Source organism: Sitodiplosis mosellana, unplaced genomic scaffold (genome assembly GCF_009176505.1).
Source record: "Sitodiplosis mosellana isolate CC-2019 unplaced genomic scaffold, AAFC_SMos_1.0 Smas_scaffold_46, whole genome shotgun sequence".
NCBI lineage: Eukaryota > Metazoa > Arthropoda > Insecta > Diptera > Cecidomyiidae > Sitodiplosis > Sitodiplosis mosellana.
In genome coordinates, this window is record NW_022595288.1 from 40,689 (window position 1) to 60,165 (window position 19,477).

The 19,477-nt window shown below is 35.4% G+C and overlaps 2 protein-coding genes across 3 annotated transcripts; one reads left to right on the forward strand and one right to left on the reverse strand.

The window, feature by feature from the left end:
- The first annotated feature begins 3,491 nt into the window (after positions 1–3,491).
- Positions 3,492–7,539, forward strand: LOC129569876 (serine/threonine-protein phosphatase 6 regulatory ankyrin repeat subunit A-like). 2 transcript variants are annotated; one of them, XM_055449077.1, is made up of 12 exons: positions 3,492–3,725; positions 3,813–3,850; positions 4,008–4,131; positions 4,204–4,302; positions 5,507–5,608; positions 5,956–6,054; positions 6,135–6,233; positions 6,365–6,463; positions 6,564–6,665; positions 6,856–6,954; positions 7,025–7,123; positions 7,265–7,539. In XM_055449077.1, exons 1-12 carry the CDS (start codon positions 3,716–3,718, stop codon positions 7,324–7,326), a joined length of 1,032 nt encoding a protein of 343 aa, XP_055305052.1. In that variant the 5' UTR covers positions 3,492–3,715; the 3' UTR covers positions 7,327–7,539. The 2 variants fall into 2 exon arrangements, with proteins under 2 accessions (XP_055305052.1, XP_055305051.1); XM_055449076.1 differs by having other exon boundaries at positions 3,493–3,725; positions 4,033–4,131.
- A 6,021-nt stretch (positions 7,540–13,560) lies between these two features.
- On the reverse strand, positions 13,561–15,104 carry LOC129569835 (sulfotransferase 4A1-like). The gene is made up of 2 exons (XM_055449013.1): positions 14,038–15,104; positions 13,561–13,792 (listed from the first exon to the last, which is right to left on the reverse strand). The coding sequence occupies exons 1-2, from the start codon at positions 14,937–14,939 to the stop codon at positions 13,672–13,674; spliced, it is 1,023 nt and encodes a 340-aa protein (XP_055304988.1). The 5' UTR covers positions 14,940–15,104; the 3' UTR covers positions 13,561–13,671.
- Positions 15,105–19,477: the final 4,373 nt, after the last annotated feature.

Here is a 19,477-nt window from a genome sequence, read left to right on the forward strand (position 1 = left end):
AGCAGTAGCAGCAGCAGCGAAACAATTTTTTTTGTGTTTTAATTATTTTCTTTTTGCCCGCGCGGCGCGGCGTTCATCGGATATTAAAAACTTTCTATCAATGGCATCTCTTTGGAGTGCGTAACGGCAACGCGAAACGAAGTGAAACAAATAGCAGCAAAAGAAGCGAAAAAAAGAAAGATGGAGAGTGGGAAAAAGCGACGGCCTTATTTACTTATTCACATCGAGTTGAGTGTCATCAAATCCGTAGGATATGCGACATTATTTGAGATTTTCACCGCTTTTGTGTGTCTCTGTGTGGGGTTTTTGTCGTTGTCGTCGTCGTCGCCGTTGTCGCAATTCACGAATGAGCAACCGTGTGTATGTGTTTGTGTGTGTATCAACGGCAACGAACCAACAACCAAGGCAATGCACAAACACCCATGATTAAAAGGTATGTGTACAAAAGCAGCCATCCAACCCTCAACATCGTCGCAAAGAGACGGCAACAACAACACCACATTCGCAGCTGCGACAGAAAAACACACACACACACACGCCGTATGAACGGTGGCAAAAGAAGGACAAGCGACAAAAAAAGAATGCTAAAAAATGTAATCACCCTTAGAAAATATGTCAGCTTTGGGAGATCACACGTAAACACATACACACACACACACACACATACATACATACCGAGTGGAAAAACATCTGGCAGCGACGCTTGCCTGCTTTTAATCGCACAACTTCCATGGGAGGGACTTAATATTTACACAAAGTATCGTCGAGGCTCGAGGCTTCTCTCTCTTCATATACACAATATTTTTTTTCTCTGCTGCATTCGCCTCTCTCTCTCTCTCTCTCTCTCTCTCTCTCTGCGTACATCGTCTTGTGCAATTCTCGTGTTTGTCAACTCTTGTGTGCGCGTTTTAAACGGTGGATGTGTCATCACACATATACACACATAGTCAACACACAGAGAGATGCTGGAAATTAAAACGCTGTCTTCTCGCATAAAGTGGATCCGTTTTTATCCACATTTCGGTACCGCGCCAAACACCAACCGACGACTGCCTGCATGGAAAAAAATATCGACCGCGTAAATAAATAACTCGCATTTTGCTTATTTTTTCCATGTTTTCCTTGCTCTGCACAACAACACAAGTAGCTAACGTCCGACCCGGCAAAGCTTCCCCAACACAACAGAAGACAACTTTTGCACATCTGAATAAACACATCTTTTCGCATTCGTGTTCTTTTTTTCGCTGAAAAGTATGTTTTAAGACACAGAAATAAAGTACGTATGATCCTCAAGCGAATATATGCGACAACGGCCTGGGTATTGTGACGATTATTAGGTTTTTAGAGAATACTTTGCAATTCTCAATGAGACATAATGATTTTTTTAATTAAATCGTAATACACTCGCATTTCATCCGAGGATTGAAGCATGGCATTTACAGAGAAATCAAATGTTTCAGGCAATTTTTTTCATGCACGACATTTTTTTTCTTGTGTGCAGAAAATATCTGTTTTCAACTATAGTCACTACAACTTCAATCGGCATCAGCAAATAAACGGTTTTCCTGTGACTTTGATGAAGATTACTAGTTCAATTTGCCATTATGCAATGGAAAACCGCCGCTTTAGATCTATATTGCGGTTGCAGGCACATTCATTTAATTGCATTGCATCCGGATTTTTTCGCCTTTTTCACAGCGGCAGTTATTTGAAGTCGACGATTCACAATTTTTGATTCCTCAATTTATGATCAGTAAATCGTTGGAAATTCAACACGAATTTTCCGTTTCGTTCATTTGGTTTTCATTCTTCAAAATTTCAACAAAAAAACTTGGAAAAATGGTAACATCATATTTGAAATATGTTTAACTGTGGAACTTCTGCGAAATAGAAATAGATCACATTTGAACCGTTGCGACGAAAAAATTCCCTCAGAATATTTGAGAATTGAATCGAAGCATGGCATTTGACTACGAACAAAGGTAAGTTTTTGAACCAAAGCGACACAAAGCAAATGTGAGCGCAACATAAAAAATCATTCCAAATCCGAAACTTGCTTTGTGGCACTTTGTTGTTGTTTCTATTTGAATCTAATTTCGGGCATGATGCAGTCTGTTTCAAAATTATGATAATTATCATATCAACTTATAAGTTGAGAACGAGTGCGAATTTCGATGTGCCGATAGCACCAATGGATTGGGTACATTGAATACTGTATGAGAATCGAAAAAAAAATTTAAACTTTTTTTTCGATTTTTGCCTGTGTTGGTCTACATGGGAAGTTTGTATGAAAACCTCGGAGCGCCGCTGCTATTGCATTGGCTTCTATGGCCAAATGTACACATGGAAATGTCTCGAAAACGGCTGGGTAAATCGGCAAAATGGACCGTGTTGTCACTCCCAAAGGGAGTGTTAACACCCAGCTGGTTTGATGGCCTAGAATACAAATGTGGTGGAATTTCAGCTGATCCATGGATTCTCAGGATTTGACCTGAGTCTACCACTTCAATTTTTTTGTGTTGTGGTAAAATTCCATACAAAACATAGGCAGAATGACTTTACAGATGCACATAAAAAAGGAAGCACTGGAACCTGGTCAAATACTGAGAATCCATGGATTAGCTGAAATATCACCGGATTTGTATTCTAGGCTATCAAACCAGCCGGGTGTTTACACTCCTCGGGAGTGACATCACGGTCCATTTTGCCGATTTAGCCAGCTGTTTCCGAGATATTTCCATGCGTAAATATTTAATAATATTATATTCAATTGCCTATATGGAAGACAATCGAGAGCCAAAAACTTATGCTGTTTCGCTCACACTCATTATGTACAATTTTTTCTCGTATTACAAGCTGTTGTGTTAGGAACGACAGAGTCGCTCGCTTCATTCCTCTTGAAAATTTACGCGCAATAAATGTTGCACACACAAACAATTCTTTGAGGGAATTTTTGGTCGCAACGGTTCATTTAAATGTGATAAAAATTATTTTTCGTTTGCAAAACTCATTTTTTTAACTCCAAAATCTTTGAATTGCGTTATATCTGCCTATGACAAATCTGATCGTGACGAATATTGCTTCGAAGAATCACTTTTTGTGTCGTGTTACAATGAAAATAAAACGCCTAGATTCTATTTTATCTAGATTTTGATGCCGCCAATCAGTTTTTTTTTAACTTGAAATTGGTCATTTCAAAGCGATTTCGAGTAAGACTTGAAATAAACAACGTTTAAACTGGCGTTGATGGTAGTCCAAAGCCAGATTAAATCGTTTGTTTTTATTTTTTGCATTCTTTCTATGCCTTTTTTTGGCTTTGTGTTGATACTGCGCTATTTGTGGGCTTTATCGTCGATTTTGATAACTCAGTGGCCTTATTCTTAACTTTATTTTTTTCTGATTAATCAGAAGACACTTCTGCGTGAGTAATCAAATCAATTTAAGTATTTTATGCCTATGTTGATTACAACGTATCAAAAATTTCGCGACGAAATCACAAATCAGTTGGAATTCGGTTTAGATTCAGAAACGACGTATTTTATTCAGTACCGGCATTGTTAGAAAAAGAAGTGTCTTCTATCGTTTTATGTACATTTGTTAACGATTCATTTTGGAACTAGGTTTAGAATGGATTATCTCACTATACTGGTGTTGGGTTTTGGTGCGGTTTTGAGTGCAAACACTGGAGAAATATATTCTACCGCAAATCCTTTGGATGGAAATGTGTGAGTGTTTTAGATGTTTTCGTCTTAATAAATTATGACATAATAATAGAACAATAATGAAAGTCAAAAAAATAAACTTTGATGTAGTTCTTCATCATCAGCCCTTTTTGATGCAGTTAAAATGGGTAAGTTGCAAAATTGGAAGTTCAAAAGTTTCATGAACCTGATTACCTTACAATGATGATCAATCAAAACTAAGACATTTGCGCGGTTAAACGTCTTTTCAAGTAACTTTGAACTAAGCAAAACTGTTTTTTTTTTCAATTGTCAACTAAATCCTAGATAAATAATCCATTCGCTTATCCAGGTGATGTGGAGCTCGTTGAGTCACTGATCGAAGAAGGCGTTCAAGATAATCGTCAAGATGATGATGGTAAAACGTCGCTTCATTTTGCAGCTCAACGAGGTAGTTTTTACTGCACTTTATGTGACTTACCGTTCATGCACATATTTCCTAATAAAAATTCCATTGTTTCAGGTTTGAATCATGTCGTCGATGTTCTAATCAAGAATGGTGCTGATGTTAATATCAAAGATAATGACAGGGAAACTGCACTTTCGTTAGCTGCGGCGAAAGGTAAAATAATGCCCGTTGTAAGTGGTTCGGATTTAATTAAATCCAAAGATTTAATTTTCAACTTTGCGAAAACGGCCAAAAAATGAAAGCTGATTGGGTAGGACGTAAAATTTGGGCGAAAATAAGAAAAACTGGCACCCGATAAGCCTTATGGGGCCTTGAAATCATGATTTTCCCGAATTTCGTTAAATCCTAAAGATTTAACTTTCAAGTGCGGGATTTAAGCATTTTTCACGCAAAATCATGTTGCAAATAAGTCAAGAATTGTTGGAAATGACCGAAAAATTCTAAATCAGCAAAAAACCCAACCACTTTGTACGTTTTTTGAGTCCAAATATGCAAAAATATCATTTTTCGTATATTCTCAACATTTAATTTTCAAATGCGGGATTTAAGAATTTTTCACGTTAAACAGTGAGTCAAATAAGGCAAAAGTTGTGGGAAATGGTCCGAAAAATCTGAATCAGTAATAAAAATCAAGCACTTTTGACCATTTTTGGGTTCAAATAGGCAAGAATATCAGTTTACGGAAACCCTCAGTATTTCACTTTCACATAATGGTGAATTTTTTTGGGAAATCTCGTTTTTCGACAGTCTGCCCATTCAAAACTTCTAGCCAGCTTCAAATCAAGCACCGAAAGCCATATCTGTGGCTTGTTTATTGGGATTTCAGGTCAGCACAAGATTTAGATAGGTAAATGAGTTTTTTATGAAACCATGAAAGTAAAATCCCAATAGAAATCCCATTTATGATATTCCAAACGTCATGAAACTTTCTCGATCTTATTTTTTTACCAAAAAACTCAATCCCTGAAATTTTGAAGCCAATCGAAAGCGATTTACGGGTACCTTCCATACAAATTTTCTTATTTTCTTCATAAAATTGGCAAAACTGGCCAAATTTGTATGATTTTGCGTGAAAAATGCTTAAATCCCGCACTTGAAAGTTAAATCTTTAGGATTTAACGAAATTCGGGAAAATCATGATTTCAAGGCCCCATAAGGCTTATCGGGTGTACTCAAAAGGCCAGTTTTTCTTGTTTTCGCCCAAATTTTACGTCCTACCCAATCAGCTTTCATTTTTTGTCCGTTTTCGCAAAGTTGAAAATTAAATCTTTGGATTTAATTAAATCCGAACCACTTACAACGGGCATAAGACAAAGAAAATGAAATTTTAACATTGATCACAAATCTTTTCATTCAGGATATGAAAAGGTCATGGAAATATTGATTAGAAGTGGAGCAGACGTCAATTCGGAAATTAAATTCCGAAGAAGAACACCTCTTATCATTGCAGCGATCAATGGTGAGTGATTCATTGAGAGTTGTACTCTCTTGCGGAACTTTTATTCCAATTCGGAATAATCCATCTGATTTATGAGATTTACTTTATACTAGAAATGCCGATAAATCCATCCGAATTTCGAAAAATCGGAACATTTTTTCCGCTAATTTTTTTGAGTGTAAGCGAAGAAACACTTCGAATGGAGATTAATCTCCAGAATTCTCTTCATAAACATTGTTCTTTGAGCATAAATGAAATTGGCTGACAATGGCTTTGAGAGAAGAGTCAAATGAATCATTTGAAAATATTAAACATTGAGTTAAAAGTTTCAATTTAATACTAACACTAATATCGACAATTTTATCAAGGCCACGCAAAAGTCGTTGAACTATTGATCAAAAATAGGGCAGATGTCAATTCCAAAGACGCTTTATTTGGTACAGCACTTTCGCTTGCAGTCAAAAATGGCAAGTAGAAACAAATCAAACAAACACAATAGTGTGTCAATCTTAGGAACTTCTCTTCTCCTTTCCTCCTTCTCACGTAGATAATGACGAAATCGTAGAAATTTTGGTCGAAAATGGTGCAAATGTTGAATCTTTTGATGTTTTCAACGAAACGCCTCTTTATAAAGCAACGATACGTGGTAAATTGAATTTAGTAAACAAATAGAAAAAGGGTGCATCGTACAAACAATATCAAATTTAATTGAATCGATTTCAAAAAAAAGCCAAATGATGAAGAACAACTAAAAATCGATTCAATTAATCCGTTTAGGAAATGCAAAAATTGTGGAAATCTTAGCTAAACATGGAGCCAAAGTCAACGTTCAACCAGTGGGTTGTCGAACACCTCTGTATGTTGCTGCTAAGAATGGTGAGATCTACCACAAATTGATTAATACAGCCCCCTTCAATTTACATTGTAGACTATGAATCGATCCACCATAGTTCACAACTCTTTGATTTATTTTAAGGAAAAGAAAAGATCGCTGAGATTCTTGTGGAAAGTGGAGCTGATTTGAATATCAGATCTGAATTGGATATGAATACAGCAATAGCCATCGCCGCTCAAAATGGTATGTAAAAATTCGATTTTTAAAGCAAAAAAAAAAGAAATTGCAGACAAAGAAAATATCAAAATGAATACACAAGATCTTTTTGAAAGAGAAGAAATGAACATGGAAAAAGAGAAGCAAGAATGAAAAAAAAATTCAACATTTTCAATGTCAAAATCTATCGATTCATCACTTTGATTTATTCAACTAGGCCATGAGAATATAGTGAAATTGCTCGTCAAAAGCGGTGCGCACTTGAATATTCGCAACGAATTGGGAGAGACGGCAATTTTTAAAGCTGTCGCAAATGGTATAGAATGACATGAACAAACAACAAAATCATTAAAGATTTTGATATATAATCCACATTATTTGTACAGGCCATGAGGAAATTGTGAAATTATTAATTGAAAGCGATGCTGATATCAACATTAAGAATAGGTCCGGTCAATCTGCACTTCAGCTAGCTGCGAAGAAAGGCAAGTTACGATCATCTTCAAAGGGAAAGGGAGAATCTGTTGGAAGTCCAAGCATATCTTTTTGAAAAGAAAATTATTTTGATGGAATGCTGTATTAATTTCTTATTGAACTCATGAACTGATTTCTTTTCCTTTAAATAGGCTATTCAGATATTGTTGAAATGCTTGATCGCTATGGGCAAGAGGAGAAAAGCACACATTGAAGTCAGATTGTTGGTTCCGTGGATTTTTAACTTGAAAATGTTCAGATGTTCCTTACAAAATAGCTTAATTGCACCTGATCAACTATATTTTGCAGTTTGATGTAAAACAATTCCATTATTCATTTAACATAAATGTTTCTCTCTTCAATCAGAATTCGATGAATAAACCTTGTTTACCAAAGATTTCATAAATAAAAACCAATTCGAAATTTACGGACTCAATTTCATTTTCACTTTTTTTTCCGTTCCTTTATGAAAAGAATCAGACTTATTAACAATTCGTAAATCACGAATGTGATATATTGAAATATCACCGTCAAACCATTACTGGAACCGAATTTCAATTGTCCAAAGGCTAATTGACATTTCGATCACGCACATAATATCGCTCAACGAGTTGGCGATTTGTTGAGACTGAATTCCAATCTACATTGAAAGCGGCGTTTTAATTCTTATGACGACATTCACCGCAGATACAGTCAACAAACAACACATACAAACCGATGATCGCACACAAATGAGATTCGGCAAATCAAATCGTTCGTGCCGGCAAACATGTTTTCAATTCATTCGAGTTACAATTTTACGCGTTTTTTTTTTTTGTTCAGTTTGTTTTCATCTCTAGCTTGAGACAGTTGTTTTGTCTTCGCGTAAGATCGCATCTAATCCTAATTTTGATTGTTTACCGGTGAGTAATTTGATTCGCCTTGACTGTAATTTTGCATAATTAAACTATAATCAAACCGTTTTCACGGTATTTAATAAATGACTATCAAAATGTCGTAAATTAATTAGAACTCAATCGTTTGCACTGGAAAGAGTGAATAATTTTATTGGTTTTTGCATCTGAATAAAATCTTACAATTTTACAACATTCTCTTCAATTTGTGTGAATCTTACATGAAAGATCAAACTCTTGCCCTTTTTCGTTGTGTGTGATTTGCATAATAAATTTCTATTCGAATCTATACCAACGGACTATGATTGTGTTTGTTTCACCTTTTTCGTCTATTCGTTTTGTCCAAGTTCTATACGAACACACACGCACAACAAATTTGGTTACCTGTTTTGAAGACTACGAAGTACGAACAACAATGAAAAGAGAATGTATTTCATACAAAGACCGTGTGTATGGCGCGTATATGTGAAATTGAGACGGCTTTTATCTGTCAGTGATCTGTTTTGATGCGGCAATTTGATTTTATTTTTACGATCACCAACAGCAAAACAGCTGTTTAAATGCTGCGCAATACAATTGGAAGGTCAAATAAGATATTTCCGCGTGCAAAACATAATGACGAGTGAGTGGGTTGTCGGCATTTTAAATTTGTCCATGGACGTCTGAATTTTATCGATTGAACAAATAGTCTTTTAGGAAGCGATGCACCAAATTGATTGAATTGATGCGCTTTTAATGATTTTGATCGAAATGTGAAGTGACAAACCTGAATAGATGTTGTAAACGATTCAACTTTACGATATTAACACATTTCGAATTTTTTTGATGACAATTTTCATTTTTCCATCGATTTTTTTTATTTTTCCACAATTTTTTCAGATTCAAATAATTGGCCTTGTCTCTGAAGCTTGTTGATGAATTTTCTGATAAATTTTCGATTTTTCTATCACTTTTCAACGAATTATTACTGTTTTCGAATACTTGATAGTGTAATTTGGTTTAAAAAAAAAAATCTCAAATTGAACATCATTCGTGGGTTTTTCTTCGATATTCCACGAATTAATTTAAGATTTTTTTATCATTTTTGTATTAAGTGTCGTTGTTGTTGTTGTTATCATTTTTGTGTTAGCTATATCAATGTTCGCCTCTGTTGAGCTCATTTCTCCAAGAGTCGATATTGAGCCTGAAAAAATTGAACCAAATATTGCTTCGATACCATTTTCCGATCAAATCTCTCTTAAAAGGAATTAGATTAAAAAATCCGCTGTAAATCCCATCTTGGTCCAAAATTTTGAAATTCTCATTCCAACGAACTGGATGAACATGGTGGCAGTTCAAATTTGTGGTGAAAAAGAATTCCTCGAAGGTGTTTTGTTGCGTGTTTTTGGCAGGATATTTTGTGAGCATAATTATGAGCAATTCACGTGCTTCACCATTCTCCATGCAAACGCTGTGTTCAAGATGAATTCTATGTACTGTCGGCTTATGTATTCGGTATAATTGATAGGTTGTCATAGCAGCGGACTGAAGCCTGGATTTCGGATCTCTTATCCCATATAGATGTTTGCTACATGTCAATGACAATGTCGCTTGCAGTGATGAGACACAGAGCACCTTTTTGCATGGAACAAAAAATGAATTTGCTCATGTTTTATCAGTTGGTTCAACTTTAGTATTTGGGTTCGGTGTTTTGCCGCAGGGATTCGACGCATTATGAGACAACATACACATCTCGTGAGCCACTGAACAAGGGACAAACAATGTTTTTTTTGTGCATGTTTTCATAGTTTTCATTAATCTCTCATGCTCAACAATAAATGGCAATAACTAAAACACCCTTCAAAAGGAAATAGCTTAAAAGTGCTTCACTTTGCATCACAATCACTTTTTTATATCGACATTTTCTTCGGGAAATTCGATTAAATGCAGTTTTAAAGTGTAGTCTGAGGCGAACAAAGATAATGTTTTCCTGTTTTTGAAGCTACCTTCACATTTTCATTGGCTTGTTGCTTCAGAAAATGCCTCTCTGCCTTAATTAGCCTTGAATTTCTAATAAAAAAACGGCTTTTTGTTCGACAGAAATGGCTGGAGTTGTTAATAAATTGCACACATTCTTCATATTACTCAAAAGATTACCATAAATTATTGAAATTCCCATGACGAAGCATTGATTTCACTTGAAGTGTGCATTTTTTGTTCTTGATATCCCTATTAAAGTTAGTGAAAACCCATTCAACTTGAGAATCAATAATTAATTTTCCCCGTTTAAATACAAACAAAAACTTGCATTCATGCAATGTAAATAGCGAGTTAAATTGATTGTTTGGTGTGAGTGTGATTTGTCGTTCCACTTCTAGTTGCATTGTGTCGATTTTTTTGTTTGTTTTTCCAACAAAATGGTGGTGTGTTTGTGTTCCCTTCGCATTTATATCGAGAACGGAGTTCGGAAGCCAATATTTAGATTGATGACATAGCCTCTTAATCGCCCATTCAATTTTCGTAGCGTTCGGTGATTTTAATTAAACGCAAGAGAGTCTCGTGTTTCGTATTTCGCACATCCTGCATTTGCAACACAAATGCAACAGCAACAACAACAACAGTAGCAGCAAGAGCAGCATCAAAAGCAATACAGCATTAGTAAGCATCGGTTGTAAATGAATATAAAATCTCATCCCGAGCGTGTTTGGGATGTTGTGCTTTGGGTATTTAGAGTGATATTGTGTAATGAATCGGTTGCTATCAGTTTTCGAGATGGGTGTGTGCTGTGCGTACTTTAGAGACTGATTATTAATGAATACACGTTTTGTTGGCATGCGATTGGGGGATTTGTACGAAATTATACCGTCATATGGTGTAATCGGAAATTGCGGGCTCACGTTTAGAAGTCATCATTATGGCTGCGGGAAAACAAACGGGGGCCATAAGTAGACACGGTCGTCGTGAAGCATGTAAAAAGGTATTCACTGCCTGGCATCGGTTACATAAAGGTTTTCAATCACGAGGGGTCTCACTTGGTCTATGTATTTCGGAGAAGCCGACAGACGTAGACACAAAGAAAAACGGCAGCAGCAGCAGCAGCAGCAGCAGCAACAACCACCATTGCCACATCACTTGCATAATGTCAACTTCAACGATGCGAACTGTTTCATAATATCGGCTTTTAAATACTACACACCAGCAATGGATCAATTCCGTGAATACGTGCACGCACAAGAGATTTCGCTTTTCAGAAACGAAATAATGAGTCGCGAATCGAAATAATGTTCCTTTTGTTCGCACTCTTTGTCAATAGGTTCAGATATTGCGAATATCGTTCTTCCCACAGTGGAATGAGAAAAAGCCGCACCGACTGAAATTGATTCAACTGAATTGCATGAGCTTCGACTGAAATTGATTTGCGAATCCATTTTTATTTCCTCCCTTTTTCGCATCAACTTCAAAGGACGACGATTGCGTTTAAATGACAGGATATTGGCTGATTCCGCAGCCAGTGACAAATTCTCCACTCTTCCGTTAAGTGAAAACATACGAGTCATTCGCATTCTCTCGCTCTCTGTTGCTGCGACTCATTTCCCATTTTGAAAATATAAATTATATCGCCCCCTTTTCAACTTTCGGCCATTAAAATCATCAAAGAAATGTTGTCGATTTTATTAATTTCAGCGTTTCGTTCTCGCTCTCGCTTCATTTCTCTCTCTTGCCGAGGGACCGGCATAACATTCACTCATAGTGAAAAATGGTTGACGCATTATTTTGTGCCATCTAATAAAAAGGCTCTTAGCAAGTGGGAAGGCGTTTCAATCACGGCTCTCACTCCGTTAGTCACCCCACACAATGAATGACGTGCACGTGCTCACTCAAACAACGCGCGCGACTTCCACCAAGAAAACTCATTTTCAACAACCCGATTCAAACCAACTGATAAACTCACCCTCTCAACATTTGTTTGTCGTCTTTGTTTACGATACACAAGAAGGAAAAAATATTTTCCATTAAAAAAATTGCGTTTCGAAAATAAAATGGTGCAATTTTAATTAGACCATACATTTTGTTTCGCATTAAAATCCTTATTCACTCCTTTTCACAGCGTTTCGTTCCGCTTTTCATTGGCTTTCGAATCGTCTTTGTTTTCATTTTTCTAAAAATATGCACGCTTTCCGACGAATTAAGGTGATTTCCATTCAATTTAAATAAACTCCTTTTTTATTGTGCTACGAATCCATTGACGTCTATTTCCGTGAAGCGTCGTTTTCCTGGGTGATTTTTATGACAAACAATTTCGCTCCTATTTTTCAATATTTCATAACCATTCATTTCTATTTTAGCCCACACAATCGAAGCAATTTGAGAATTTTTTCGATAAAGATCGTGCCAAATTCGGAAATGAATAGAAGACTTCTGTAACGTTGTAAACCTTCGAGATCGTTGATTACATTGGCAACAAAAATGTTCAAGCCACATCTCGTTGAATGAAATCGTCCCGCAAAAATGAATGCTCCTTCATCCAAATCGGTGATAGAGATCGAGTAAAATGAGAAATCGTTTACTTTTTTGGTCGCTTTTTATCTCACAACCATATCGAATTTCCGACTTTAGTTTTTGCCAGCCCAAAAACATCAATTGTTTACGATAACATCACAGGCACACAAATACAATGAACGAACAACCGACAATGAACACGGTAATTGATAGCTCTCCTCTTCATTCCGTTTTATAACGGCAAACGGATATTTTTTCTGCTCTTCCATACGTCGCACTCGCCAAATGATGTTCGTTGCAAATATATCTGTTGTCGGGAGGTTCTTTTCTGAATGAAGGTCACAAAACTCTCGATTTCATTCATTTCTCGGGAGAATTAAAGAACCTTTTCTGGTAATGGCAAAACGATTCGATTGAAGAAAATGGGACAACATAGTTCAACTGAGAGAAATACGGAAATATAAGCCTTTCGGCCATGGGAGCCTATTTTGAAATCGTACATTTATTCCAATTCTTGTAAATTATTCAAAAATATACACAAACTTGACGAAAATTGCGCAATATTTCGGAAAAATTCTACATGAATGAGTAAAATAGGGAGTCAAGGAGCTTGACAAGAGCTTTGTTTGATGAACAGTTTCTATGAATAATTCGATGTGAATTGTAAATGCAGAAAAACCTCGTCGATTTCATTTGATTTTCGATGAGAGAGAACATCTATTCATTTTTCCACCATTTTTAACGTATTGGAATAGACCAAGCAACAGGAGAACCTTTTCCAAAACGATGTAAAAATCTCTCGATACATCTCTCTATTCATCTCTCTGTTATGGATGTATGAAATTTGAAGTTAGGTTTTTCAACAAAAAAAAACAAATTATTAAAAGTGTGTGAATTTGCGCTTGAAATTTGGATTGGTTATAAGGAATCTGTCAAATTAAAACACTTTTTACGGGACAATTTCACGATTTATTCTAATAGTGTTCCATTTTACATCTGAATTGATACCAATTATTCGAAACCCCTTCAGTCTTATTGAAATCTAAAGAAGATAAGACTTTGAATTTTTCATTATATTTTTGGATTGTAATTTTTATATCGATTTAAAACAAATTTCTGCTCAAATTTCTGTTTTTACACAATGATGTCTATCAGAACTCTCAAATATATAAAAAGTCCGTTATTATTCAAACATTGAATTTGAAATCAGAGTCCTTCAGTTTGGAAGCTGTCCATTCATCAAATTTCTTGATGAACTCCTCACTCATTTCATCCTTAAATCCACTAAGTTTTCGTTCACGGTACGATCTGAAATCGAAAATGTGTCAAAATGGAACAATGATAAGCACTTCTATAAAGGAGACAAGAAAGGAGTGACAACTGTCCGCTTCTCAGTTACTAATTAGTAATTAAGGCCCAAAAATTTTTAAATCTTAATTGTTTGGTAGTACGATATTCTACGAACACAGTTTCTGCGCTCATGAAACCAACCAAAGAACTTCTTGGAAAATTACGTTAATTTTGTAAACTTCATCTATGGATATTATACTAACCGATTGTTCGAATCTTGATCGGCTCCTTTGCAGCCAATCTGCGTATTTTCAAAGGGTAGATAATCGTTGAGTAGCTTGAGCTCATGCTTAACGTTGGAGCAATGTAAAAACTCGGAAACTCGTTTAACTCCCTTGAATCGATCTGCCATCACATCTTCATAGCTCAAAAACAGAAAGTTGTTCTCGTTACGAAGTTGCCAAAAACTAGTGCAATGCGCAAAAAATGGAGCGTACCAGTTTCTCTCTTCAAGGAACAGATTCAAATATTCCTCAATTGTCCCCGAAAAGTGTTTAAAGTCATCGCGTAGCATATGGAACATGGAAACAGCCACATCTTTTGGATTGCGTGCAATGTAAATGATTTTTGGTCGAATGGTCCACAGATCAACTGGCAGTAAATTCGGTGGAAGGTGTGATATTATGATTCGCGGCGATGGTTCATTATCCACTCTTTCCAATGAATTTTCAAATTTCGAACTCAAATTTTTCCTAGCCACTTCATTTGGACTATCGACAAAAAACTCTCCGTCCAAATAAAGAGCATCAGATGATGAAATCGGTTCCTTTGTCTGATCTATTCCATGTTTTAATTGCCAAACAATATTCTGCACCCAGGTTGTACCCGAATCTGGATATGACAAAATCCAAACATCATCTTTCTTCACTTTGAAATTTCGAATTTTATCTGCAAATTCTTTGAATCGCGTAGGTAGTAGACATGACTCAAAAGTAAAATCCTTTGGAAATGGCAAGTGGTCGTTTGAAGATGGTTTTGTATTCACTAAAAGAAAACTTTCCGATTCAGTTTGGAGGGACTTCTTATCACTCGACACTTTCACTTTCTCGAAAATGAACGGATTTAAGGCCTTTTTACGCCACTGTGAAATTGAATTTGGTATCATTTTGTGCTGATGGTCAAACTGAAATAAATTCGCGTAAAATTGAATTTTCTACATGAAGACTCTCGTATAAAATCGAAGATGACTTAATCATTAATGACTGCACCGACTTTATTACTGTGAAATTGACACCAAGAAATCGGTAACTACTTTTATTACTGCAGTGCCATATAGTTTACTGAGCGAACCACGTTGAACTGATAGAAATGAACACAAACGATTAACAAAGAAGATAAATCGTTTGATGCGGTAGAATTACGTGTTAATCTGATGTCATTAAATTTTTTTTTCTATTTTTGTAATGCGAAATGTTCATAAAAACTGCTTATCAGTGCTCAAGATACAAAATCGTTCAAATACAACACAAAGAATCATCGAACTTCTGGGAAACGTTTGAAGCTGGTGCGTAGAGAGTATGAAGCAAAAAAATAGCCACGTTTTTTGCTTTGAATGCAATTTAAACAATTTTAAGTCGAACAGAAGTTTGGAATATGCTTATAGTTCTATTGGCAGTACGTTTGGTGAGATAAGACTTCAAAGTTCGCTTTGAAAGTTCTTCTGTTGTTTTGTACTGAATAATAAAAAAGACTTACTTCTTCAAACTTTGAACGATAGCGTTGTGATGTTGAATTTTGCAAAATTAAGCATTTACATGAAAAAAAAAAATCGCTTCGCTTTGTCTCCGAACCAATGAGAATGAATTGAATTTCTTTTGAATGAAATCAAATCAAATTTTAGTGATGTCCCAAAATTGTGTTGAAATGATTCAAGATATCGCGTCTCTGTGTAATGAAAACTCAAAAAATGCCTAAATATAAATCATTTGTTTTATAAATCGTGGGAAAATGAGTTTTAATTTACTTTCATTGAAAATAATTTGAAAAAAATCTGTGTAGTCTCGTTTCACTCAATAGAACAATATTAGTGAACACAAATTGGCTCGAAATTACTTCGTGCGGCTATCGAACGTGTTGCTCTGACATTCAACGCGCGAAAGTAAACACGCCTTTTTTATTGACTCCGTTCATTGCTGTATTTAAAGCGTGCGATTTTTGCACGAATTAAAATTCTATGCACAAAGGATTTTTTGTGCAGTGTATTCATCATCATACAATTGAAAAAATACACTAACAACTTTACAAAATGAGCTTTAAAAGTATGGAAGTATTGGTATAAATACATTTTACGAACAAACTCCCTTACAATGCGTCAGAAGAGAAAATGAAAAGAGTTTTTGATCTAAACAATGAACAAGATATTTAGCATAGGAGTCCTATGATAGGACTAAAATTGGTTTGTTGATTTATCCATAGAAGAATCGCAACATTACTTCCTTGCACAACACAACTACGGTGCGTTGTTTCAATATAAATAGTACATGATGCATAGATAATATAGTTCACATAACGCATTGGTTAAATAGGTTGAAAATCATAACTGTTTCACAGTGATTAAATTGTATTCAACATTATTCAATTCATTTGCAATGATACTAAAACTGTTTCAAATACAATTCCAAATTGTCGATATTATTATCGGAATGTTCAATAAATTGATTTAAAATCATTAACACTCTGAGCGTTTAATGTTACTTGCGAATTGCAATTTGAATCCACCAAATATTTTGTTCGTAAACTGAATGTACCAACCGAACTTGACCGCAGTTCAAACATTCGAACGAGGTAAATTAATATTATTAGTGAATGAATTCACGCATAATTCTCACTATAATCACGACCAATAACCTCGTTACTTCAAGGCTGGATCAACATTCGTGTTGATTAAACACTGTTGAATGATCCGATAGCATTTCTATCGAAACATACGATAAAATACAATGCAGTTTCGGATCGAAAATCGTCTATACTTCACATTATGTTTGAAATGCAACCTTAGCACTGATTTTTCGACCCATACAATGATTTAATATAAAAGAAATAATTTTTGTAACAGTTTTTCTCCTAGGGGCTTCAACAAACCCCTGAAAAAAACTTAACATTTTCTGAATTGAGTCGAGAGCTTGAATTGATAAAATAAATATCCGAGAAAAATGCCGGCAAAGGTGCAGAAAGTGGAAACAATAAACAAACTCGTCGAAAGATTGTGTTGTTAATTATGCGTGGGGTAGTTAAAAAATAATGCCAGACAGATGCACAGTAGCTGCAGCGTTGCTGGCATCTGTTTAAAAAGTGTTAGCCCTCGAGTGATGAGCAAAGGTAAACAAATCCACGAAAAGAAAGGCAAAGAAAAGCAAAACAATTGCTCAACATTTGAACTAATTTCTGCCAATGTTTTCTTTTCGATGTGTGTGTGTTTCTGTATTTTAAATCGACCCACATTCCAATTGCTCAAGGTAACTGTATTCAATAGCGATTGCAATTCGAAAAGAGAGATTCTTTGATTTTATTTGGCGATAAAAATGCATTCGACAAAAGACCCGACAAATCGTTTACAGCATTTTTTTCTTCCATTCAATTTTGAACGCAATTTCTACGATTGTTTTGTTTAGCCATCGATGGAAACAATGGACCGGCAGCTAATCTTGATGTGTACGATTGATTCGGATTTGTTTCACTTCGTTCATAGTTTTGTGTGTTTGGGAACGGTTTGTGTGTTTTTTGTGTGTCGGGCCCCGTGAATGGATCGCTCATGTCTCAATGGCTCATTATATAATATTAGGTCAAAAACTGAAATACACTCGAAAAAAGGGATCAACAATACAGAGGAGAAAAAAAACAGAAAACAGAACTAGATTCATTGTTTGAACGGCTATCATTTTTTTTCTCTTCATTCAAAAGGAATTTTGATGTTTGTGAATAAGAACATCGTCGTTTTAATATTTCGCTTTGTGATGGATCCTCTTTTTTTCTTATTCCGTTTCATTGTCTTCCGTTTCGGAGCTGTCAAAAATTAGCTGAAAAAACACTTGAGATACGCTTGTGTAATGCGCACCGCCGACAACAATTCAATCATTTTCATCGAGGTTTTATTTTTTCGAAGGTAACTCGAAAATAGGCCAAGCGATTGCTTACCGGTTTGAAACTTAGAAAAAACCGATGGATTTTCTGAGGAGCGAACGGATTCAAAAGGAATGAATTGATTTTTTTGAACTGAAATGTGTTTTAGAGCACTAACATCGAACATTTGGGAGGGTTCAACTGTTTTTTTAAAATTGAAACTACTTTTTACCTGTTCAATTAAAAATTTTGTGATTGCTTCGCACATTCTTTAATTTTTCTAATCTTTTTTCATGATTTTTCTGCCTCTTGTTTCTTTTTTTCTTACTTTTTCTTTCTTTCAAATTGAGACGCTCTCTCATTTGAATCGATTTCTGTTTTCGTTCGAAGAAACCAATCAAAATGAAAGGAAACAAAGTAATTTCGCCATAAATTTCCAAAATTTCCACTGAAAATAATGAGATTTCTTAGTTTGATTGCGTGATTTCACTGGAATTAAAGTAAATTATACTTTTTGGATAAAAAACTTCGGAAAAATGTCAAAATATGAGTAAATTCCAATTTGTCAACAGTTTTCATCAATTTGTTTTAAGTTTGAAAAAAATTTGTAGATTTTTCCATGATTGTTTGTTACATTGGCAATTTTTGCGTGAAAAAACATGATTTTTGTCAGTTCGTCCTCTGAAATTCTACTTTTAAATAGAAATAAACGTTCAGTCCATTTTCAAATATTCGACAGTAATATTTTCTTCTAATTGTTGATTAACTATTCAACATTTAAATGATGCTGACAATCCTGATGTAGTAACCTTTGAATCTGTTGATAAAATTCATCAAGTACGCACATATTTATTTGAGCATAACATTGAAAAATTGAGGATCTGATAATTTATGTAGCAATGTATAATCGACATAAAATCTGCCATTTCCATTCCAGTTTATCCATATTTAAAGCGTAGAGCATTCAAATTTCCATCGTGTTGAATCCAACTCAATCAAAGTCATAGGTCGGAATGGAAAAAAAAAAAATCATAACAAAATTGAAGCGAGACCGATGTGTCCGTTTTGCGCATTTCGGGTGCTCAATTTCATAATTTATGCGTGTATGTTACAAAATCCGGTGTTTGGGCTCGATTTGAGCAAGTTTCATATTTGATGTGCTCATTATAAACGTTCCATTTAATTATGGATTCCTGGATCTGATGCCATTTTAAATGAGATCCCGAGTGATTCGTGTAAATCGAGTGTGTCGGTGTGGTGTGGTAATGTAAGCAGCGAATGGGCGACGGTGTGAGTGAGAGTAAAAAACGCGTGTGCCCTACCGTTCATTACACATTACACAATGGTCCTAATCCGAGCGTTTAATCATAAATGGAATGTAAATATGTGATATGTGTTTTAGTTTGAAACAATTTACGGAAGGGTCCCATTTGCCACAGCCACTGGCAATTTAATTGTAATCTCATAGTCCACGCCATTTTGGAATGGCAACGAACTGATAGGCATCAATTGCGACGACTACGTCCGATCGACCGAATGGATTTCAATCAAGCCACGACCGGATTCGTTTCAAGTTTGTTTTTT

Coding starts and splice junctions, on each gene's coding strand:
- LOC129569876 (XM_055449076.1), top strand. CDS start 3,628: ATGGATTATCTCACTATACTGGTGTTGGGTTTTGGTGCGGTTTTGAGT. Junction 3,851..4,032: donor TTTTGATGCAGTTAAAATGG/GTAAGTTGCAAA, acceptor TCGCTTATCCAG/GTGATGTGGAGCTCGTTGAG. Junction 6,666..6,855: donor AGCCATCGCCGCTCAAAATG/GTATGTAAAAAT, acceptor TTATTCAACTAG/GCCATGAGAATATAGTGAAA.
- LOC129569835 (XM_055449013.1), bottom strand. CDS start 14,939: ATGATACCAAATTCAATTTCACAGTGGCGTAAAAAGGCCTTAAATCCG. Junction 13,793..14,037: donor GATCAAGATTCGAACAATCG/GTTAGTATAATA, acceptor TTTCGATTTCAG/ATCGTACCGTGAACGAAAAC.